The 25,243-nt window shown below is 39.0% G+C and overlaps 1 protein-coding gene across 1 annotated transcript; it reads left to right on the top strand.

The window, feature by feature from the left end:
- Nucleotides 1–773: 773 nt before the first annotated feature.
- On the top strand, nucleotides 774–24,933 carry kcnh2a (potassium voltage-gated channel, subfamily H (eag-related), member 2a). Its single transcript, XM_066678628.1, has 15 exons — nucleotides 774–849; nucleotides 2,560–2,790; nucleotides 8,976–9,143; nucleotides 10,274–10,714; nucleotides 10,982–11,190; nucleotides 16,916–17,338; nucleotides 18,975–19,371; nucleotides 19,832–20,031; nucleotides 20,489–20,741; nucleotides 21,559–21,752; nucleotides 21,851–21,956; nucleotides 22,564–22,788; nucleotides 22,949–23,144; nucleotides 23,767–23,959; nucleotides 24,315–24,933. Exons 1-15 carry the CDS (start codon nucleotides 774–776, stop codon nucleotides 24,723–24,725), a joined length of 3,723 nt encoding a protein of 1,240 aa, XP_066534725.1. The 3' UTR covers nucleotides 24,726–24,933.
- The last annotated feature ends 310 nt before the right edge of the window (nucleotides 24,934–25,243 follow it).

Here is a 25,243-nt window from a genome sequence, read left to right as displayed (position 1 = left end):
TTGGTGTGTTCTCATCGTGTCTGCCTTCGTTCCCCTAGGTGCGCTGGTTTTCTTCCAGTCCAGATATGCAGATTTGGCAAGGAGCTGGCTATGTAAAAATGACCATATGTTTAATTGTGCTGTCCTGTGATAAACTGTTGCATCCCTGTTATTGCGCCCTGTAATTCTGGGTAGACTCCGGACTATCGGGGGAGGGGGGGGGGGGGGGGGGTGTTGAAGAGGACCTCAGCCACATGGGTCATAATTAAGGGTAAACCATAATTGTTTAGCAACATTTGCAAGAAGCCGTTGTTAACCTGTCGTGTGTAGCGTTACGGCATGTTACAAGTTGGCAAAACATGGCTGGAGAGAAGCGCGGGAAATAATGCCCTTTCACAACATCTCTCTACTCCTTGCGTGCATTTAATTACTATTTGCTTAACCCCAAACAGTTTCCCTAACCCTAAACATGTTCTTACTTTTTTAACGATTTACAGTGTTGTTCCTCACAACATGCGCCTGACACACACACACAGAGAGAGAGAGAGAGAGAGAGAGAGAGAGAGAGAGAGAGAGAGAGAGAGACGAGGGGTGGGAGGTGTTAAAGACAGCGATCTCACGCAGTCACTCGCAGTTGGAGTTAACCAGAGTTGTCAGCCATCCAGGATGGAGTGAAGTTGTTGAAACAGAGGAACCGAAGCTCTTGGAGCCGCAGGAATACTTAAAGAGAACCTCTCACCTCCAGCAAAGATAACAGCCCTAACCTAAGAGCTGTCTGAGGTGTGAAGGAGAAGATGCCTGTGAGAAGAGGACATGTCGCTCCACAGAACACTTTCCTGGACACAATCATCAGGAAATTCGAGGGACAAAGTAAGAGCTCACTACATTTGAATGCTGTTACTTTAACAGTGTAACCAGCCAAACATCAGCACCCTCTATTTTAATGAAATCTAATTAACATTGATTTTCTAATTTTAAATAACCACAAAAATACGTTCTCTGTCTTATTTATAAGTCTGGTTTAATATGATTTTTTAATTTGTGCTTTAACGTTTTCCCCCATGATGACAGCTGTAGGCACAATTTGATCAGATTACATTGTTGATATTTTGAGTGAAATAAAGTTAACAGAGAACACACTTTAAAATATGCTTTCTTTAAGACTCAGTTTCTAATTATTTAGTATATTTTAAAATAAAATATGATGTGACCACATTTAAAACTGAGAATAATGTTGTGTGTTTTTTTATTATTATTTTTATGTTCAATAAGAACTGAGTTCATTATTAATTTCACAAAAATAGCTTCTTTGACACAGTATGCAAGACAAATGTTGTTCAAATGATGTAGTAAACTAAAAATTTACAAAAAATAGAGAGATGTTTTTCTTTGGAAAAGGATGATATTTAAAGTGTTAAAATATTTCTAATAATAATAATAATAATAATAATAATAATAATGCAGGAGCATTTGTTAAATTTTCTCTGATACAAATTGGAAAATCTTCATTTAAACAGAACACATACAAATATTTTTTGTATATTGTCATTGTCCAATTAAAACCAAGTATCTCCCAAAATAGCAAATTTACAGTAGAAGGAAAAAATCTTAAATTCCAGTGGCAGTGAATATAAATATATTTTATTACAAGTGATTTTGAAGCATTTCTATTGATCAATACATCATGCAGTTTTCACACCGTGTGAAGGACAGCTGCTATGTTCGAATGATGTAGTAAACAAATGGAAATACATGTATTTAATCAGAAAATATACAGACACCTACCAAATACTTTCATGTGCACACTTCAGAATTGTGTTCACTTTGTGTTCTGCAATTAAAACTGTAATCCATCTTTGGCTCTGCACAATATGTTATCACCCTTTCACCCTGTTCATCAGTGATCAGGGCCCCAGAGCTCCACCAAAGTGCAGTATTATTAGAATGGTGGTTTATTCTGAGCACTGCAGTGACACTGTTGCACTCATATGGGTGGATCATACACAGCTTTACTGCTAGAGTTCTGTGCCCTCTCATTGTTAACACTATTACACACCTAACTTGCTATCAAGAAACTGCTGGCTGGTGTGATTTTTTTAGTCCAGCAGTGACACAAAGAGGTTTAAACATTCCAGCATCGCTGCTGTGTCTGATCCACTCATACCAGCACAACACACACAAACACACCACCACCACCACGTCAGTGTCACAGCAGTGCTGTGAATGGTAGACACACACATAATACTTGCTCTGTGGTGGTCCTGTGGGAGTCCTGACCATTGAAGAACAAGGTAAAAGGGGGCTAACATAGTAACTGACTAATAGTCAACAAAGTCCAATAGACTACAAAGTGCACAGAAGTAGTAAGTTTAGCTGATAAAAATGGACAGGCATGAAATTAAATGGAATTCTCTTGGAATACCCATGTATTCTTTCTAAAACTTTGAACTGCTGACAGATTTCTTTTTTTTCTTTTAAATATCCTTGCTTTCAGAAATGTTGGGGTAGCAGATGACCATATAGTGTATTTCGACAAAGAAAAGTCATGTAAACCTTAATCTCTCTGTTACACATTAACAGATCGTAAATTCATCATTGCCAATGCACGAGTGGAGAACTGTGCCATCATTTTCTGCAATGACGGCTTCTGTCACATGTGCGGCTACACACGAGCCGAGGTCATGCAGAAGCCGTGCACCTGCAGCTTCCTGTACGGGCCTCGCACCGTCAGATCAGCTGTGGCTCAAATGGCCAAAGCTCTGCTGGGCTCTGAGGAGAGGAAGGTGGAGATCTGCCTGTACAGGAAAGATGGTAAGAATGGCACTCATTGTACACGCTGCCAAACAGTGACAAGCTCACATCACATATTATACATTTATGTTACTGTCGTATGCAAAAGTTTGGGTGCCTTTGGTTTTGTTGACTCTAAGTGAAAACTGCAGGTTTATCTTCTAAAGAGAACAGTCCTCTGCATATTTTATCATGCAATTACTGTTTTTATTTATGTTTGCATAAACAAATTTGTTTTCTAGATGTAAAAACACCTGTTAAATATGCATTCATGGTGTTTTGAAAGCTATATGAACAAAAGATCTTCCACACACTGAGCTTTTTTGAGTCGGCAGTAGACGTACTAAAGGTGAGTGAAAGGATCAGGGTGGAGATTTGACCACATCTGTTTAAATACAAGATATCCAGGATATTTAGTCTATCATACATATATAGAAACATCTACAAATTTGTTCAGGCACAGACTTCCACACATAGAGTATGTTACTAAATAATCAAAAGCTATAAGTTGTTGTAGAGTAAGATTTTTTTCAGCCAATTAATTTTATTTTGTTTTAAATAGTGATCCTAGTGTTTCTAGGAACAAATGTGTTACTGTGATACAGTAAAAACACGTTTACAACTCTGTCCATAAAGCCTCTGAAGATATGCTTTTTTATTTGAATGTTTGCACAGCAGAGAATATGATGATGCTTGATGCATCGAAAACAAATCACCACATTGGATCTAAAACTGGTTTTAACTTTCTAGATAGGCAGAAGATGCATGTGGTGTGAATGTTTATGTGGCAGGGGAATAATAGTAATAAAGCACAGTACTGATGACAGTTTAATAGCATCCTAAAGTCATTATTGGTAATTTGAGGATATTTTCATGGGTTTCTCCTTCCATTGAGTAGGGAATGTTACCACCAATTGAATATAATCCTCTTAAGCGAAATCCCTAATTAGATGAGTAAACCATTAAATATTGCATTCACTCTGCTTCAAAGCAGTGAGGATAACCCAGAGATAATCTGAGTGAAGAATTAAATGGCACCAGTCCAGCTTTGAAAATTAACTGGAGGTAAACAAAAGAGAAAGTCACACACTTCTGCTCCAGTTCTGGTTAAAGTGCATTAAATAAAATCATGTAGAAGAATCCAGTTAACAGTTTAGTGCTTCAGAGATGTTCAGAAAAAAAGCATTCAGAAAAAATTCATTTCTTTCATTTCAAATTGAGCCTAGTTCTGGAATTCTTCATATGGGCAGGAAGCTGACTAAAAATGATGGTGGCTGGGCTAAGATGCTGTAGGCTGAGTGTGTCTGGTTTCTGTTTTGTGTTTGGGACATGTGATATATTTCTTTAAATTTAAAAACTAAAATATTTACATACTACATTCAGTTCATTTCAGAAACAAGGAATATATATATATATATATATATATTAATCTAATCTGTTATCAGTCTCTTTGTGCATTCAAACTTGTAAAATATTTTTTAGACAGTTGTCAGAGACTGAGATTTGAGAAGGTGTTTTAGCAAATGATTTTTGGCAATTGCCTGTTTAAAGATAAAAGCAGTACCCTCTCATAACATGTTAAAACTCCTTTGCCTCAAAGGAGAGTTTGTAGGAAAGGCATTTGGAGCAAAGCACACTCCTCACGGTGTAACAAATTTAACCAATGTAAGCACAAAAGGGCATTTGAGTGATGTTATGAAAGCCTGAATTTCAATTGGTGTTTAACTCATAGGAAATAAGACAGATGTGTTTGAAACTGCAGATTTCCACCTCTTAATGATGATATTTGGGGCTTAAGTTATTTTAATATAAGAATCATTTAAGCTCACTACTGAGGCTTTAGGTCTATATTTTATCAATACATTTTGTCACAGAGATAGAGGTGTTGTTGACTGCTGTTTTATTCATTTAAAACTATATTGATTATACCTTTTGAGGACTCATTCATTCCTTCATTCAGTTTCAGTAGCCACTTCATCCTGTTCAGGTTTGTGGTGATTCTGAAGTCCATCCAGAGTCACAGGGCACAAAGCAGGAACACACCATCACAGTTACACACTCACATCTTTGCACAGCCAATCTATCTACCATCGTGTGTTTTTGGACTGTGGGAGGAGACCTGAACACCTGGAGGAAACCCATGGATATATGGGGAGGACACACCACTCTCTCAACATGCTTTACGAACATAACTACAATAGCAAATATACAGTAATGACAATAGGAAAATTACACATCTATATTTAATAAACTGTTTGTCCAGTATGTGAAAGCCAAACATTACACTGGTAAACACTTTAAGAATATAACATTTACCCTACCGATTGTGATCCTGCTCTGGCCATTGTTTGACCCAGAGGCCTGAGGATGACTGCGGCCTTGCCTCAGACCCGAAAATGCAGACAACATGCATGTGAATGTATACAAATGCAGGGAAGGCAGTTTACCAGAATCAATCTGCAGTGGCCAACAGTGCATCATGCTGACTGCTCCACTCTAAACTAAACATGGTGGATTGTGTGTGTTTGTAAAGAACATGTTGAGTTTTTTGTTCAAATCCTATGCCTTCTGTATTTATATCTTCATTCTGTTTTTAGTCCTTAATTATGCTGATTTGATAATTGAACCAAATAAAATCTAAATTTGCTTTAGAATAAAATTAAAAATATGATAATTTAGAAGTAAACAAAACAATTGAAAGTGATGTGATTTGTACCATTTCAGGGAAAGTATTGTTTTTTACTCAGTATTTCATTTCAGTCAGATATTTAATATTCAGTTACACAACTACATAGTACATATAACAAATATGTTTTGGGTTTAGTCTTAAACAAATTCAGTTGTATAAACTGTTCGAGCCCTGCTCCAGGTGACTGTGTATAAGGAGTTTGGTGTGTTCTCCCTGAGTTTGGTGGGTTTCCTCCAGTGCTCCGATTTCCTCTCAAGCTCCAAAAACACGTCTGCAGGTGGATTGGCGACTCAAAAATGTCCATAGGTGTGAGTGAGTGTGTGCATATGTGTCACCTTGCGAAGGACTGGCGCCCCCTCAAGTGTGTGCTCCTGCCATGCACCCACTGATTCAGGGTAGGCTCCGGACCCACCACGACCTTGAACTGGAGACCTGGTTACAGACAATGAATGAATGAATGAATGTTATCTTATAACCATACAGGGCTTCATAAGAACAGTTCCTGAAATGTCATAACACCTCCACTGGCTTGTCTTTTTTCCCCACAGTGTATCTGGGTACCTTCTCTTCTCTAGAAAAAGAAACTCACCAGACCAGGCACCATTTACACTGCATTGTATCGTCAGTACAACAACCCTTCTGTATGTTTAGTCCAGATGGGCTAGACTTAGTAACTCTTGTGCATCATTGAACTTTACGATTTCTCCTTCCCAGGTCACTGTCAGCAGGTATTTACAGCACAACAGTGACTCACTTCAGTTCAGTTATGAGTGGATTTAATGTTTTGGTCCATTAATGTTTTTATGTTGAAAAAGACATTGAAAAGTTGTAGTGGTATTTTACATTAAAGCTCTTCAAATAACGTCAAAATGTTGAAAAACATATGGAATATCCCTTTAACTCTAGAACACATAATATCAAACTAGTTTGAGGCAGTATATTTTGAGTAAACTTAAAAATAGTATGTGTTCATTTCTTATATTTACCAACAAAACTGCTACTAATGCACTATTTTTGAACTAACATTTATAAATTCTTGATGTCCCAACCCACAGTGAAATAAATGGTACTCCTTAAGCCCACTCACTGGAGACAAAGAGAGACCCAGCTCATCAGTCTTTATATTCTGTTAATGGCTTCCATTGCTATAATTAGACGGAGTAATGACTGAGACCGTCTCAGGGAGTTAATTATTCATCTCTGGTCACTTGTACAGTAGGACAGTAGGGCTGTCTCGTCAAAGAGACCGCAGCCAGGCATTTAGCTTTTTGTTCACAGTTCACTGCTTTGATTTCGGTATTTTAAATGGTTTATATAATCACTATTCTTTTACACATTCTAGTAGTTAATAGTCACCATCCATACTTTAGTTAAAAGGACCTTATTTTTTTATTATTATTTCATTGGAATTCATTTTAGTATTCATTGTATTACAGATTTGACAAATGAAATTTGATGGTCAATATGCACAAAATACATTGTTAAACCTTCTGCAATTATGTTATGCATAACAATTCAACATGTTTTCGAATATATAGAATATATATTGTTTGGTAATTAATTAAAAATGCAGATATTTGAAAGGCAAAAGCAGTTTAAATTCCTGTAAATATTAAAAATACAACTGGTACACATACAATTGCATGTGCCAGCTGTATGGGAATTTTGTTTGTAAAAAAATAATACTTTAAAATCTCATTTAAAATCATATCATGATTGCATGTATATATTCCAGGTATACAACAGTTTCAGTCTAATGTAGAGTCCAGCACAGTTTTGTTATCTCAGCTGAAACATCAGATTTGGCTTGTCAAGTTAGAACGGGGAAATCTCTACAGCTGACTCAGAACTGCACTTAGGTGTTGCTGGCTGATGTGCAGTAAGTCAAAACATGTCCTCAAATAAAGTCAAGGCCAGGAGAGAGGAGCAGACAAAGGAACGTGTGGGGTGCAAGACTGGGTAGTCCGGGTCAAATTTTGAGGCTTTAAATCCCACTGGTAATTAGATTTTTCTATGCTGCTTATGGTCTTACGAAAACAATGATCCTTTTCCTCTGGTGGCATTAACCTCTGTGGTCCTGGCATCTCTGTCCTTGGTGCTGAAGAAGCCTAACCCCCTGCTGCATAAAGCTCTTGTTTGCAAATCATCTCCCTCAGGGCCCCAGGACTTTTAATCCTCTCCCTCATTTGCCTCATGCCTTTACAGACGGTTGAAATACACAAGTGTGGGGCACAGGGAGATATATTTACATCACAGAATCCCTTCTCACCTGCATCAGTCTGCTGTCACGTAGCCACTGATTAGATTCTGATTGTGACGTAGAGGCCTGAGGGTCTGGGTGGTGTTCGGTAGCAGATGGCACAGGATGATGTTATACAGTAGCAGATGCTGCTGGTATGAATGAAAAGATTTAGAATGGAGTAGATGAGCATGTCGCCTTCTTTAATCCCCCAAAGACTGAAAACGTGTCCTCAGTCCCATGTATGTCCTCACTGTCCTTCAGGGTCCATCATGCTTCACCCCCAAGCCACCCCACCCCCCACCACCCCAACTCTAAACACTGGGAAAAACAGAAGTGATTGCCGCTACAGGGGTTCTGTGCTTTGGTGCAGAAGACACTGGGAAAATGACATGACCATGGGCATTAACTTGCTTTTCCTACAAGGTTGTGATGCTCCATACATTGTCATTGTTTATTTCTGCTGCGAGGATCACAACTGCAACTTAACTTCACACTATTTTAAGTCATTTGTTGCACATATAAGGTAATTTAACCTTGCGTAAAAGTGGTATGAATGTTGTAACACATATGAAAAACATGAAAGTATTAAATAAATTATACAGGAAAAGTAGGGCTATTCATGCATTAACTGACACTCATATGGACCATAAGTTTGATTGCCTTTCTGAAAGAAATGAAAGCATTATATGGATTCTGTTAATAGTAAGTCTGTAAGTATTGTATGATTATGCAGATCAACTGGCATTGTTTGCCTGTTAATCTGTTTTAGACATTATCCTGGGCATTTGACCTGTACATATGAAGTGTAGAGCCAGTTTTAAAATGTCCACATCATGTGTTCTGTTGATTTTAGCTCATAAACATTTAGGAGTTAAAAATCTCAGAAGACTGATCTGGGGAAAAGTATTGAAACCCTACTTTCATTACTTTCACTACAGCAGACAGGAACAAGGCCATAGAGTCAAAGAGAAACTAGTGACAACTTGCTTATATCTCACTGATGTGTATCTCCCTCTAGTGGAGATTACTAACTTCTCTTGCCTCATACAGCAAAGGCTTCCAGCATTCGATTCTCTGCACAACTGACCCAGCACACAAGGAGCTTCTTTATTAATTACTGACATAAATCAAGTTTGGAAGATGTGAGTAACCCCAGAATGTGAAGTGTGTGGTCAGCAGATATGGCATTGTGACCCCCTGTCATATAGTCACATTAGTAATGATTGTTGATGTTCATGTACTCAATTTTGATGATTTAACATATTTTATATACAGGGGTATGTTTCCCATGCTTTGTGGACGTGGTTCCAGTAAAAAACGAGGAGGGAATGGTCATCATGTTCATCCTAAATTTTGAGCTGGCTGACCAGCAGGACAGAGGAGCCAACAGTTCACCACTAAAAGCACGCAACCTCAAATTACCCATTCCCTGGATCTCTAAAGGTGCTGGGATACCACTCAAGTGTAATAGCATTTTATTTATTTCTTTATCTATCTATCTATCTATCTATCTATCTATCTATCTTTGAGTGACTACACTTAGTTTTTAAGGAGTCTGATACAGAATTGTTTATGTGTTTTCTGTAAATTAAATTGGGGTACTTAGCGAATTCCACCAATGTGTTTACTTCATAGCAAATATTAGGAGTTAGAACAAACATTGCAGATAGTGGCAAATATCTAGACTAGACCTAAGGTTAGAGTGCATTTCTATGAAATGTCACAGTGTTAAAATATCACATCATTGCTCTCCAAGGAAAAACATATCTACATTTTTTTGGTCGATTTTTAGTTTACTACATCATGTGGACACAGCTGTCCTTCACATTGTGTGAAAATGTCATGAAGATTGGACAAATAGAAATCCTCCAAACTTACTAATCAAATCTTAATCCAATATTAATCACATTTTTTTACATTGACTTCCACTGGTGCGGCAGGTAGTGTCGCAGTCACACAGCTCCAGGGACTTGGAGGTTGTGGATTCAAGTCCCGCTCCGGGTGACTGTCTATGAGGGGTTTGGTGTGTTCTCCCTGTGTCCGCGTGGGTTTCCTCCGGGTGCACTGGTTTCCTCCCACGGTCAAAAACACACATTGGTCGGTGGATTAGCGACTCAAAAGTGTCCGTAGGTGTAAGTGTGAATGTGTGAGTGTGTGTGTGTGTGTCGCCCAGTTAAGGACTGGCGCCCCCTCCAGGGTGTATTCCTGCCTTGCACTCAGTGATTCCAGGTAGGCTCCGGACCCACCACGACCCTGAACTGGATAAAGGTTACAGACAATGAATGAATGACTTCGAATGAAAGTCATGAAGGTTTCTTTCCTTCTGCTGTAAGTTACTTTTTTGGAGATACATGTTTTTCTTTGGACAGCAAAGATATTTTTGTTTATCAACAATATAATATATTTTTGTAGTATATAGACTGGAAAAATTCTCATTAGGTTAGTTTTGCCAATGGTTGTTAAAACTTCATAAATCATAACACCAGGAGTTTCAAAAAAGAGCATATTTGTGAATCATTTGTGGAGAGGTCAGTGAGATAAATCTGTATTTAACAAAAAACTGTGTCTCTCAGCTTGCAGCAGGCGAAGGTTCAGGCTTCCCCAGCCCCTGCTGCACCATCTAGGTGGCAGTAAACAGTCCCTCCGTGATGACGCTGAGATGGGTCACATGCGGGAGATGCCTCACATGGGTCATGAGTCAGTGGCTTTGGACAAGCTGCTGTCCCTGCCCGAACGCTCTGCTCTGGAGGGTCCTCCACTGCTCTTGTGGGAGGACGAGCCCCCACTGGAGCCTCAGTGTGAGGTGCAGCAGCCCTCAGCACTCAGTCCTCAGCCTCTGACCCAAAATGTCTCCCAGTCCTCCCCCCGTCTACACTGCCCCAAGCCACAGGCTTCGCCCTCTAACTGCAGCATGTCCCACAGCCGCTCCTGCGAGAGCCTCTGCAGCATGCGGCCCTCCCCCTCCAGTGAATTCATTTGGGACAAGAAGTTGCCCGTCAGGCCCAACAGCACAGGTGAGGGCACATTTCCAGTCATCATCACAATCTCATCAGCATATGCTAGGCTCTTCTCACTTACACACTCCACATGTTGTGAGGGATAATATTAAATATAACAAGGACACACTTTGTCAGCAAATATACGCTAAAATATTAGCCAAATATAAACATCTCTTTGATGTCTTCTTTCCCTGTAAGATACAAATAACCTTTAGCCTTTGTCCATTACAAGAAGATTGATGACTAATAATAACAATTTCTGTATCCTTTGTGTTGGCTTAGGTACCATGCGCCGCAAAGCCAGCATGCCCAACTCTACATCTGACTCAGACCTGATACGTTTCCGTACATTAAATGCGGGAAATGTAACAGCACACAACTTAACAGACTTCAAGCAGGACCCACTGACTCTTCCTCCAAGGGAAATCGACATCATTGCCCCCTGCAAGCTGATCGACCGCACACATAATGTGACAGAGAAAGTCACTCAGGTGAGTAGAATAACTCAGGTACACAACTGAGCTTCAACTGAGATAGTAGTGCACTCAAAGAAGATCACTGTAGTATCAGTGCGTTACAGGGGCAGTCAATGTGGAATGACAAAATTGAAAAGTGAAACAAAATAAATGGGATAAATGTGTCCAAAATAGAGTTTAAAATGCACACTAGATTTTTGGCTCTACAAACACAATTCAGAAAGGTTTGGACAAAGGCAACTTAAGAATGCATAAGGGAATAATCCAATATATCCTATGTACAGTGGGTGGATGTGTGTGTTTCACACTCTATAATACATAATACATTTCAGAGAATCTCTGTATTGGAATGACAAGGTGAAAAATATGCACAGATCAACAAACAAGGCCCAGTGCAATTGTAGCGCTGACTTAACACAACTCTGGCAAAACCATTCAGCTTCAAAAGTGGAATATTTGTGTCATCAACCCCCAACTGAATATAAGCTACTGTTAACAAAAATAACACTTTGTGATGGGACACTTTCATGTATCAGATTTTTACTAACACTTCACATGTTGTTCCAAATTTAGGGTATTGGGATTGGTAAATCAGAAATGTAACCGAGGATCAGAACGCCAGGGTCCCCGCCCTCGGCTGCCACCCGACTGTATTTTTCATCAGGATCTTATGGATCACTCTGTGTCTGGCCCATTACCTAGGACCAATTTGTCTTGGGAGACCCTACCAGGGGCTATTGCCCCCGACAACATAGCTCCTAGGCTCCCGCAGGCACGCAAACCCCTCCACCACATTAAGGTCAAAAAAGTAATACAAATATAATGAAGCAGACTAGAAATGATTTATTTGCAATAGACCTTTTTATAATGTTGCACTGACAAAATGTCTTTCTAGGCTGGCACTGTGGTGTGACAGGTGGTATCACTTTCACAAGGCTCCAGAGTCCTGGGGTTGCTTTCACACACCGCCTTGGGTGACTGTCTTGTTAGCATTTTGAGTAGGCATAAGTGTCTGATCAAAACAACTGGCATGGCAAAACTTTTGCATCAATAATCTCTAAAATTATTTTGTTGATGACCATGAACACTGTCTATGAACAAGAATCGGCTTCCTGCAAAAACATCTACTGCCAACATGTTAATTTCTGTCCAACATCAGTGTGGGATAGTGCATTCTGGCAGTGTATGTGCTTAAAGCTATGAGACCAGGCAGGGACAGGTGCACTGGCCAGGCAACTTCCTTTCTTTATGAATTTTGAATGGCTGATGACTGTGCCCATCTCTGACGTTCTATAATGTGGATAAATGGAGCTTTATAGTGAACGTAATGCTGCAGTGGAAATAGAAGGGGTCTTCATCCTCATCCCTCAAAGAACAGTTAATCCTGTAACACTACTCTCCAGAGGCTTGGCCCACTTAAAGAGCCATTATCTCATTGATCACAATGACACAGCCACAGGAGGCCAAGGCATGAGGATGAAATCATGCCAAATGGGTTCATGTTTATTAGTGAACGTGTGAGAAGCCTAGGCACCCCTATTTTATTACAATGTTCCTCCTTGTAATGCACAAATCTTACATTCAGTCTTTACATTTTTAGGTTTAAAAAGCTTCTGCTCATTTTCTTCAGTGGCTGTGTTTATCTATTTGACAATTTTCAAATGAGAGCGGTCAGTCAGTTCCTACAGTTGAAATACCCAGAGTTGCAGAGGGCAGTTCGACATCAGGCTGCAATTACAGCCTGTTCTGAATAGGACTCCTAAAAAGGGAAGAGGAGGGAGGGTTGTGTGTTTGTCTCATACACACAAACAGAGAGGTAGTGAAAGGTAGAGAGAGTGAGAGGATCACTACAGATATAGCAGTAAAGACAAAGCTCATAACAAGCGGGTCAGTGGCATTCATGGAGAGAATGTTTGAATGCTGAATGTGTTTCTGAAAGTGAAGTGGACATCGGCAACCTTCTACATTTCTATGGAAATACTGAAGCATTTATGGCTGGAAACAGACGTGAAGCATGTGATTCTATAAGTTGGATCTTTGCAAGGTAACAGTTTCACAGAAATTGTCTGGAAGTGAAAGGTTGAGATGTTTTCATTTGGAGTGAAAATTCCTGAGGAATGCTGTTTCTGTGAGATGTAGCTGAAGCTTTAATTCAAAGTGAATGACAACTGAGTATCAAGATGATATAGATGAGTAGAGTTCAGATATGTCCGGTTCTGTGAGGGGTAGTGTCTGTGCTGAAGACTCCCAAATGATCAATCATCGCAGGAACACATGTGTCAGGAGACCTGTCAGAATCTCCAGCGTTGTTGCTCAAGAGGTGAGTAACTAACAGATCAAAAGGGCCAAAAAACTGAGAATTCATCAAGTCCTTATTAAAGAATGTGTTTAAGTCAGCTGGTATAATGCCATTACACTGGGAAAATCCATGTGTTCAATTTGCTTGATTTAAAGGTATACAAAGGTTCCAAACTTGACAACTTACAGAAATGATCAGAAAAACCACCCTTCATCAGATTAGTTCACTATTTGGTCTGTCTAGAGTGTGATATTTGCTGTTACTACAACTTCAAGTTGTTCTTTCAGTTTATCTTCTGCTCCAAAAATAGACAACACGAGAGTAAATTAAAATTTCATTAAACAATTTATTGTCCATCAGAACAGATGAACATAGTGACTTTGTGCTGTCCTTCATTGGAGCCTGGGGTGTGGAGAGGTGTTTTTCATTTTTTCCCAGCTTTCACAGGACAGAGCAGCCAGGCTACAAAACCTCACTCTGTTTATAGTATGGTCCCTAAAGCCAACATTATGCATAAATAAATGACACATTTATTTAAGAATGCTGTGAACATTTTCTGAATAAATAAAGCGTGAAATCTACTAGTATAAAAGACAGAAGAAGGAATATATAGGCTATTCTGAACCTGAAAATGCAGACCATATAGTTATATCACACTACCTTATAGATATGGTGTATTTTTTTTAATATATAAAAAAAAACAGAGCAAATAAAAGTATATTCACTGCTGGGATAGATTTGATCTGGAACACCACAGACAAAGTGACAAACTTCAGACTCTATATTATGATAACTGTGGTTTTTGTTGTGTTGATGTATATGAACTTTTTCCAATTTCCTATTATTCATTCATTCATTCATTCATTATCTGTAACCGCTTATCCAATTCAGGGTCGCGGTGGGTCCAGAGCCTACCTGGAATCATTGTGCGCAAGGCGGGATTACACCCTGGAGGGGGCGCCAGTCCTTCACAGGGCAACACAGACACACACACATTCACTCACACCTACGGACACTTTTGAGTCACCAATCCACCTACTAACGTTTTTTTTTTTGGACTGTGGGAGGAAACCGGAGCACGCAGAGGAAACTCACGCGGACACGGGGAGAACACACCAACTCCTCACAGACAGTCACCCGGAGCGGGAATCGAACCCACAACCTCCAGGTCCCTGGAGCTGTGTGACTGCGACACTACCTGCTGCACCACCGTGCCGCCCCTAAAAACCTATTAGCATTTATTAAATATTTTATCTAAGAAAAAATAGGGTTATTATGTTTTAACAGAATATTGCATAGGAGAACACAGAACCCATGGAATGTAAAATCTTTGGACTTAGAACCCTGAAGAAACAGACACTCTCCAGTTTTCTGCTCTTAACACATTCTCTTTAACCAGGGAATACCTTGATAATGAGCTGACTAATAAGATCAGGTATGTTGGAAACAAGAAAAACATTCAAATATCTGCAATATTGGTGTTATCTTCTAGGCCAAACTGTCTAAAAAGCTGTTTTTTAACAGGGTAACTGCAATTTAACTGGCTTTACAACATAAAAGAGGTAAGAATTACAAATGAACAAAAGATTTACAAAAGTACATCTTCATATCAGTTCACAATTTCTCCTCAAACTCTGAAAGTAGACTTATAACCATTTGAATGTTTTACATTGATAAACTTTCTAGAAATGTTTACTATGTTCACAAATGATGAATATAGGTTATGATGTAATGTAAGAGCTAGTTTGTATGGTGCTAATCACTTTTGTAATGTAATGATTTTGTAATGTATAATAATAATAATAATATGTAAAATAAAGCTCTGGTGTCTAAAGCATACAGTATAATAGCTACTCTGTAGTGGGTGGCACAATGTTGCAGGTAGTGTTGTCACAAGCTACGCATGCTCTGTGAGGAGTTGGTGTGTTCTCCCATGTCTACTTGGGTTTCCTCCGGGTGCTCTTATTTCCTCCAACAATCCCAAAACACACACTGGTAGGTGTACTGACTTTTCAAATGTGTCCATAGGTGTGAGTGTGTGCATGACTATGTGTGGGATGCCCTGTGATGGATTGGTGCCCCATTCAGTTGTTCTGTTTGGGCTCCCACCGCAACCTTGAACAGGATTAAGCTGTTACAGAAAATTAATGAATGGACTTATTGGTCTTATTTCTGTTGTTAAAGAACCCATATGAAAAGCCAAAAAAGTGTTGTTGATTGTTTGACCATGTTGTCCTGTTTCCATTTTAATGAGCATTGTGTATATAATTGTGAGACGTAGGTTGGATGTTTAAATGCATATGTTTAAACATCCAAAAAGTGCAGTGCAGACATAAATGGATTAAGATAAATATATATCTGTTTTTGCCTCCCTGTTCTTTTTCTGGTTTGAGCGGATACATTTCATCTCCCTTACTGGAGGATAATGAGTAAAAGAAATATAGATTAGAATAAATTAATTAGAATTATGTGGTCGAGGTTGGATTTGTCCAGTCTTTGTCTACCTCATATAAAGAAAGGTTACACGCAAAGGATGTCACACTCCTATGTCCCTAATACCAAAAGTCTAAAGAACTACATTTTTAAATATGTGACTTTTTCCAATCATTTTTCCCCAATATTATGAGGCATTTCACTACTAATAAAAGTTACATGATTTTAATTAAATTAAAGTAGAAGATAAATGTAAAAAAAGAAGTTATTTATAACTCCTTGTGCTGTATGGGCCATATGCCAATTGTGCATCAAGAAAGAACACATATCTACAAAACAAAATGCTTACAGGAGAAGGAAAGCACTTTTAACTTTTAATTCATGTTAATGTTAATAATTTGTATTACATGTAATACATTTTAACATAATTAAGAAAACATTACCGCGACCCTGAAGTGGAGAAGCGGAAAAGAAAATGTATGTATGTATGTAAGAAAACATTGCTGTATTCATAAGTTATTGACAAATACTAAAAAAGTTTTTTAATATTTATTTGTTCTTGGGCAGTGACAATATGGTATTTTGGGGATAGTATTAACAGAGCGGTGAGTAGTGTGTATGTGTATTTCTTTCAGACCGACAGATATTATATAACTTATTGTTGTTGTTATTATTATTATGTAACCCCATGATGTTCCTGCACTCTGGAAGGTTACTGATAATTTCAGTGACAGCTGTTTTGAAGGTTTTATTTATAGCTGGGGAAATCTTTCTAAATAGACGTACAGCAAATTTCAGTGAAATACTGTCTGGCGGATACTGAATCTATTCTTTGGGGTTATTCCTCTTACAACTGATAGCAGAAAATGTGTCTTATTACCCAAGATAACTGCCCCAAGTCATCACTGAGCATTGAGTTCACTGAAAATAATATGATTTGTGAATTAATGTAATCTTCTTATTAAACTATCAGAGCAACCCATTTAAAAAACTGTTGATCCCTTTCAGGTTCTGTCTCTGAGTGATGATGTTCTTCCTGAGTACAAGCTGCAGGCTCCTCGCATCCACAAATGGACCATCCTGCACTACAGTCCCTTCAAAGCTGTATGGGACTGGGTCATTCTGCTGCTTGTCATCTACACAGCCATCTTCACCCCCTATTCAGCATCCTTCCTGCTCAACGATGAGGAAGAGGCTGCAATGCAGCAGTGTGGCTACTCCTGCAGTCCTCTCAATGTGGTGGATCTTATTGTGGACATCATGTTTGTTGTTGACATTGTCATTAACTTTCGAACAACATACGTCAATACCAACGACGAAGTGGTCAGTCAGCCCGGCCACATTGCTGTCCACTATTTCAAAGGCTGGTTCCTCATTGACTTGGTGGCTGCAATCCCATTTGACCTGCTTATCTACCGCTCAGGAGAGGAGGTGAGTACATTTGTTTGTTATAGTAGATTATAAGTGCATTTACTGCTTTAAGACAGTATAGTTACAGTTTAGCTACTGTATTTTAATATTCACTCTATGCCATCCTACTTGTCACCTACATACCCTATTTGTCAAAAATGTTCCTGTGCAAAATCACTACTCAAAAATGGTTCTGGAGACAGTGCTGCCTTTGAGGCAGAAGAAATGTAATTGGTTACCAGCTCACAGCCAAAAAGGAAAGTGACTGGTTAGTGACAGCTGGAGATTTTCAAATAAACCAGTAAAGTTTTGCATATACCCTGGTGCTTTGCCTGCTCTGACTGCTAGAGATGACTTTGGAAAAAATGAATGTTCAATATACTGTACACTTAGTTCTGTTTCATTATTTGTTAGAAGCAAGGGCATAGATTTGCTCTTGACATTGGTGGGGACCTATGAATCTACCCCGCCACTGCCCCCACCACCATAAATACCCTGTTTGTTTGTTTTTCTTGGCTCTGTGATATAACGAGACTGTAAGAGAACTGACAGTTTGTTGTGCAGTTAATTTCCAAACCATGTCATTCATAGCTAAAGACGAGAGATGCTGTGTGCCAAAGCCTAGCATTGCCATTAACAGCGAACTTGATTTTAAGTGACTTACACATTTCTTTGAGAAATAGCTCCTTATGTCCACCTTCTTCTTTTTTGCTCCTTCTTTTTTTCGACACCCGTGAGTCTTGCACAGTAAGTCTCACATAGGACTGGAAGGTTTTCCTTCCAGTTTTGGCACTGCTCACTACCAAACGTAGCTACAGAGTCTCACGTGAGAACAGGGAACGGGACAGTCAATCACACTGGCCATATGCGTTATGGGGAGGTAGGACTCGAGTAGAGAATGAGATTTAACCCTTTCTGCACCTGTAGGGTAATGTATGAAGGAGACGTTGACAGATCAGTTTTTTTTTTGTTTGTTTTTTTTTATTGGAGGGGATCAAATTATTGGTGGGGACAATTCAATAATCGCTGGATATTAGTGGGGACATGTCACTTTCGTCCATGCTAATTCTACACCCTTGTTTAGAAATGTTGCAAAAATTTCAGTATTTTATTTTGCTTAAATGGAGGATAATGTTCCTCTGAGGAAGTTGCAGATTGCTCTGCTGCCTCTGAGGTAGATTCTGAAAAAAAAAATTCCTGCACATTTTGTGTTATAACTGCTGCCTCAGAGGAAGCTGCAGAATGTTATAAAATAAAATATGGCTGTCTATGAGATCCTCATGATTCTCAAGAAGTACATTTATGAAACAGAACTAAGTCTACAGTAACAAAAAAGAAAATTTTATTGCACATTTCTTCTTCCAGAGACATATCTGGCAGACAGCTTTACTGGTTTATGGCACAGTATTTTAAAAAATCACCGCAAAATGTGCTTTAACCAGTCACCTGTCCCCACCTACTGGCTAATAACCCGTTAAATTCCTTTTGGCTCTAAGGCAGTGTTGCCTTAAGAAACATTTTGAGCTGTGATTTTGCACATGAGCATCCAAAATTGTAATTTTACAGGAGTAGGGAAAGGGAAAATATTCTTAACTTGTTGAGAATTAAGTTAAAAGCCAACTTCATGATGGATATTATTTTTCGTACCTTTTCTTAGACCACGACTCTAATCGGTCTGCTGAAAACTGCTCGGCTGCTGCGGTTGGTGCGTGTGGCTCGTAAACTGGACCGTTACTCAGAATATGGGGCAGCAGTACTCTTTCTGCTCATGTGCACCTTTGCTTTGATTGCTCACTGGCTGGCTTGCATATGGTATGCTATAGGGAATGTGGAAAGGAGTGGCTCAACTCGTATTGGCTGGCTGGACTCCCTGGGTGAACAGTTGGGCAAACCCTATAATGAAACTATTCCAGGCTCAGGACCATCCACAAAAGACAAGTATGTCACGGCCCTGTACTTTACCTTCAGCAGCCTTACCAGTGTGGGCTTCGGAAATGTTTCACCAAACACCAATTCTGAGAAGATCTTCTCAATCTCTGTTATGCTCATTGGCGGTTAGTATTTATGTGTTCACTCTGGTTTTCAGCCACATAAGGTTACATCGTTATCATATAGTACCATCATCAGCTGTGTGAAAATATGCTTTTATCAATGTATTTTAGCCCTCTGTGGCTACAATTCTGCCTACAGAGAAAAACAGAAAGAAATTCAGAAATAGATTTAAATGTTAGTGAGATTATAAATAATAATTAGTTATTATCTAGAATTACTGACATTGAAGGGCAGGTAGTAACATGATAAACATGATTTGTAAATATGACAGAATTTGGTTGGTATCTAATAGATTGACAATATGATGTGTCTCTCTCATGTGTATAGTTTAAAAAGGCCTTATACATTTCTGAGCCAGTGCTTTAGAAATACTCAGATGTGTGTTGCTAAATGAATACCATTTTGGTTATAAGTTCATATTTTGGTGCCAGTCTGAAAACCCTGTTTATTGTCTTTGTACAGCACTGATGTATGCCAGTATCTTTGGAAATGTATCAGCTATTATCCAGAGACTTTACTCTGGAACCGCTCGCTACCACACCCAGATGCTCAGAGTTCGAGAGTTTATTCGATTCCATCAGATCCCCAACCCACTCAGACAGAGACTGGAGGAGTACTTCCAGCATGCCTGGTCATACACTAATGGCATAGATATGAATGCTGTGAGTCCCATTTTTAAGCACACATGGGGATATACTGAATATACTGTTCTTTGGTTTAGTTCAGACATATTTTTATTATTATGTATTAAATATGGCATTATATAAATGAAAAATTCAGTTGTACTTTTAATAACATAAAATTAAAAAAGGTGCTTTTTGGCATTTTGCTATTGTTGTATCACAATATTCAAATCCAACATGAATACCCTTCCCTGACTCAAGTTTTTAACGCAAATTCATATCAGTCAATATCAAGTAATAAATTGGCCAATTGTATTTGTTGCAAAGCCTACCAATTCAAGTTAAGTCATTCTACTTTCAGGCCTAAGGTATAGAGTATTCTTTGTCTGGCCATTTTCAAAAATAAGCTTGTATTGTTATCATTTGTATTGTGCCTATGAGGAAACTGCACTAATCACTTTCCAATGTTCACTTCTTCTTGTGCTCCACTATACAGGTTCTTAAGGGTTTCCCTGAATGTTTACAAGCAGATATCTGTCTGCACTTGAACCGAGCTCTGCTGCAGAACTGCAAGGCCTTTAAAGGCTCCACCAAAGGTTGTTTACGTGCCCTAGCCATGAAGTTCAAGACAACCCATGCCCCACCTGGAGACACTTTAGTCCATGCTGGCGATGTCATTTCAGCCCTGTATTTCATCTCTAGAGGATCCATCGAGATCCTACGGGGAGATGTTGTTGTAGCCATTCTGGGTAAGGCTGCTGTTCTGCAGATGGTTTTCTTAAATGCTTCTATTAGGAATGTTTCTTTCTCAATATGAAGAGTAGGTTTTGATCTAATTCATAAAGTTTTCAATTCTGAACTACTTTTCTTTATCTACTGTTAAAACTCACGGTGGTGCAGCAGGTAGTGTCACAGTCACACAGCTCCAGAGGCCTGGAGGTTGTGGGTTCGGTTCCCGCTCCGGGTGACTGTCTGTGAGGATTTGGTGTGTTCTCCCCGTTTCCTCCGGGTGAGCTGGTTTCCTCCCACAGTCCAAAAACACATGTTGGTAGGTGGATTGGCAACTGAAATATATCCGTAGGTGTGAGTGAATGTGTGTGTACTGCCCTGTGAATGACTGGTGCCCCCTCCAGGGTGTATTCCCGCTTTGCGCCCAATGATTCAGGGTAGGCTCTGGACCCACTGCGACCCTGAACTGGATAAGGGTTACAGATAATGAATGAATGAATGAATGAATAAAACCTACAATTTTTCCTCAAGGTTTAAACATTTGACTGGTTTGGCTGGTGCTGTGTAGTGCTGCAGTCACAACGAGGTCTTAATTGTCTGTGCAGTGCCAATGTCTGTTATAGCAACTGACAACTGAAAAAAAGAATCATTTAAACAGGCTTATTGTTCATTATCATTCATTAATGGCAAATGACATGAAAATCATGGCAGAGGCAGTGTGTATACAGTATTTTTCAGCCCTTTGTAGACTCACTGGGTGTTCTTGTGGATGTTATTAGATAATTTTACATGGAATGTGTGCCTCTTAATAGTTGCTTGTCTGCTATAACCCTGCAGGAAAAAATGATATATTTGGGGAGCCCATTAATTTGTACGCACGTCCGGGGAAGTCCAGTGCGGATGTGCGAGCACTGACCTACTGTGACCTCCACAAGATTCACAGAGAGGATATGCTGGAGGTTCTGGACATGTACCCTGAGTTCTCAGATTACTTCTGGAGCAATCTGGAAATCACTTTCAACCTCAGAGATGTACATTACTTCATCTAAAATACTATGCAAACAAGCTAAAATAATGAAAGCTATTAAAACTTAACCATTTGTTTAAAAATAAATATTTCTTCCTACAGATCAGCATAATTTCCAGTTCTGTGAACAGTGAGGATTCAGAGAAGGCGTGTGTAAACCGTCAACTGCAGAGATCAAGACTCTCCTTCTGTCACAGCAGTCAGAAAGGTACAGTATAGTATTAAACGTGTACATTCTATATTACTATGGCAGCTGTGGCCAAATGATTAGAAAAGTGGGTGTGAGACTAGAAGGTTGCCAGCTTGACCCCCACAACCAGCAAAAAAATTGGGTCCTCTATCAATTTCCTCCATCAATCCATAGCTGAAACAAGGCATTCAATCCCTAACTGCTTTTTTACACTTGGCTTTGGAAATGCTCAGTGAGAATTTTATTGAATTCATCCATGTATTCTGCCATTACAGCTTATCTCAAAGGTACTGTATGGAAATATATCACTCCTGAGAAACGATATTCTACTACTACACAGGCAGAAGTTTAGAGGGCTTCGTAATCATTTACCTCATGGCTAGCATTAAGCATAGTGACCTTGGGCTCATGTGCAGCTTCTCCAGAGCATCTCATTTCATGCTTTTTCATTTTGTGCATCAATGAACATCTACAGTAGATGCTGAATTCATTAATAATAAGGGATATTATCAATTTCTGGGTTATAATGTACTTGTAAACAATAAGGATTCAGATATGTTCAAGTTTTATTTATTAACTGATGTAATTTGCTTCAATAAAATGATTTTGTTTTATGACTTAACAGTGAAGTCAGATACCAAACCCCAGCCTCCAAACCAGAAGAGTCAACAGCAAGAGGAAAAAGAACACAAAATTTATGAGAACTCAGACTCTTCGTCCTCTCATCCCAGTAGTGATGATGAGGATGAATCCAGAGAAACCTCCACTCTAGTGGGCTTCTTCCAGAGTCACACTCCAACCTTCAACATCAGCAATAAAAGAGAGCAAAACAGCTGTAACACTCTCTCAGGTAAAATCTTTAAATAAACCATACAGTATCTTATTAATTTTTTTTGCCAAACCCATTGTTCATAACAGTGGATTGGGTACTGAAGTCTACGGCACATATGTTAAATCCAGCATTGAAAACACCTGTATCCAGGCTTTAATATCTACATATCTTTTATTAGGCGCTTTTTCAGGAGTTTCCAACATCTTCAGTTTCTGGGGAGACAGCCATGGGCACCGGTACAGAGAGGTGCCTACCCACAGCATGTCCTGTCCCCCTCCGTCACCCCCATCCAACAGTTTTTTACATAATATCACGTCCCGCCAGTGCAGTGAAGTGGAAAACAGACTGGAACTGCTGCAGAGACAGCTCAATAGGTAACTGAGCTTAATGATAATAATAATATTAATATTAATACACTGTATTTATATTGCATTTTTCAAGAACCCAAAGTGCTAACAAAGATAGTAAAGAACAAAGAACACCAACAGGCAAAGTAAAACAAGCAACAAGGATAAAACGATCTCACTTAATTGACAGTTACAGTAAATACTAGCAGTTTTAACAGGCCGTTAGCTGGAGATGGGCTCTCTTGGTCGATATTAGCAGCAGGTAGTTACAGAATTAGCAGACCACAAGCAACATATCAGCAGCAATAAAGACAAGTTCCTTTTGTCAACATCAGCAACAGCTAGCGGCGTTGATAGCAGGGTGCTAGCCACTGGCAAAAAGAGCGGAATTGTCTAGAATTCCCATATCATTGCCTATCATTGTCCTAGAAACTATGATAATTCTGATAATAACTAGGATAATAACATTTTACAAACTCTAGCCCACGTTATAACACCACATTTCAGATGACCCATTACTCATGGGTAAACATATAGTTTGTTTGAAGTACAACAACTCCTCACTTTTGTGCCATCTTTTGTCTCTGAAAATGTTCAGGTTTATGATAGATCTCAGCTATCTGTAGACGTCTATGTTGTGTTTCTCCAGACTGGAGTCACGTATGTCCACAGACATTGGAGCTATTATGCAATTTCTTCAAAGACAAATGGCTTTGGTTCCACCAGCTTACAGCACTGTGACCTCTCCTCCTGAATCATCTCCCAACCCACCTAAACCTGGACAGAAGCTAGTACAATCAGTCAATCCTTTAGAAATGGAAACACCTTCCACTCTGTCACCGGTACAGTTAACAGTCATAAACTGATTACATAAACATGATATATTAACATCATATGTTATATTACACTTTAGGTTATAAACTTAAAAAAGTATTCTGTAACAATGATAAATGATAATGAAAACAAAGCAACTATGTGTACTTAAATTTACAAGCATGCTTTTGGCATATGCTCTTATCCAGTGCCCTTACAATAAAATCATGTTCACAGGTAAACAAATGTACAGTTAGTAGTCTTGTTCGAAGCTTATTTGGTATAGCTTGGTGTACTTGCCTAGGCTAGGAATGAAACCCTGCTCTGCTACATGGCATGCAGTGATGTTATCTATTGATTAAAATTTCTAATCTTTTTTGCTAGATTCTGGATCCTGAGCACACTGGTGACACCTCTGCAAATCTCTGTGAGTCACTCCAGGGTAATGAGGAGCTCCAGCTCCTGGACTGTCCCCCAGACTCCTCTCCTGAAAGTTTGGTGTTTGACGCACATTTCCAAAGAGCTTTTACAGACACAGAGCCACTGAACACTATCAATAACCCTGAGAGGATTGCCCATATTATGAGTTCTGACCATGACATACAGCCAATGACTGGTCTTTTAAGGAGTCCTTCTCTAGGAAGGGAATTAAATCGATCTGTCCATCAGCATGCTCAACTGAGGCTTGAGGCGATGCCTTCTGAATGTGGAAGACGTCTTTCTTTACAAGGACAGCGCCCAAAGGAGAAGTGCTTTTTGATTCAGCAGAGACATGCCTCTGATCCTGGTTGTTAAGAACAAGCTTTTGTTTCATAATCACAATGAAAAAAGGACTGACATTCATTTTTACAGTGGAAGTGTCAGTTTGGAGACTGCCATGTGTTTTACATGGATTAGATCAGAAATTATGTAACAAAATGACTGATTAAGGTTTGTGTTAGCTGGTCTAACAATTTCTAGTGTTGTCATTATCTTAAGGACATATCCCTTTATAATTAACTGAAACATTAATATATGTGCAAATTCTACAGGTTATCCAATATTTCATATGCTAATTATAAATGTCCAATTTGTTATCATATAAATGGTTCTAATAAGAGCAATATGGTCACCTACAGTACTGTAAACATTCCTTTTTTAGCAATGAAGCATACTTTGAGTCCATCTCAGGTACAAAATCTAAAGCACACTTGTTTAGTTGTTTCAAAAACAGCTCCTAAATTGCATTGTGGTAAATGATCTTTGTAAATACAGCTAAAACAGAGCTCCAACTATGCACAAATGGATGTGATAAAAAATATCCAAGACCAATT

Source organism: Hoplias malabaricus, chromosome 1 (assembly GCF_029633855.1).
Source record: "Hoplias malabaricus isolate fHopMal1 chromosome 1, fHopMal1.hap1, whole genome shotgun sequence".
In the NCBI taxonomy this organism is placed as follows: Eukaryota; Metazoa; Chordata; class Actinopteri; order Characiformes; family Erythrinidae; genus Hoplias; species Hoplias malabaricus.
The sequence above is the reverse complement of the archived record's forward strand: the minus strand, read 5'-3'. Positions and strand labels throughout refer to the sequence as shown.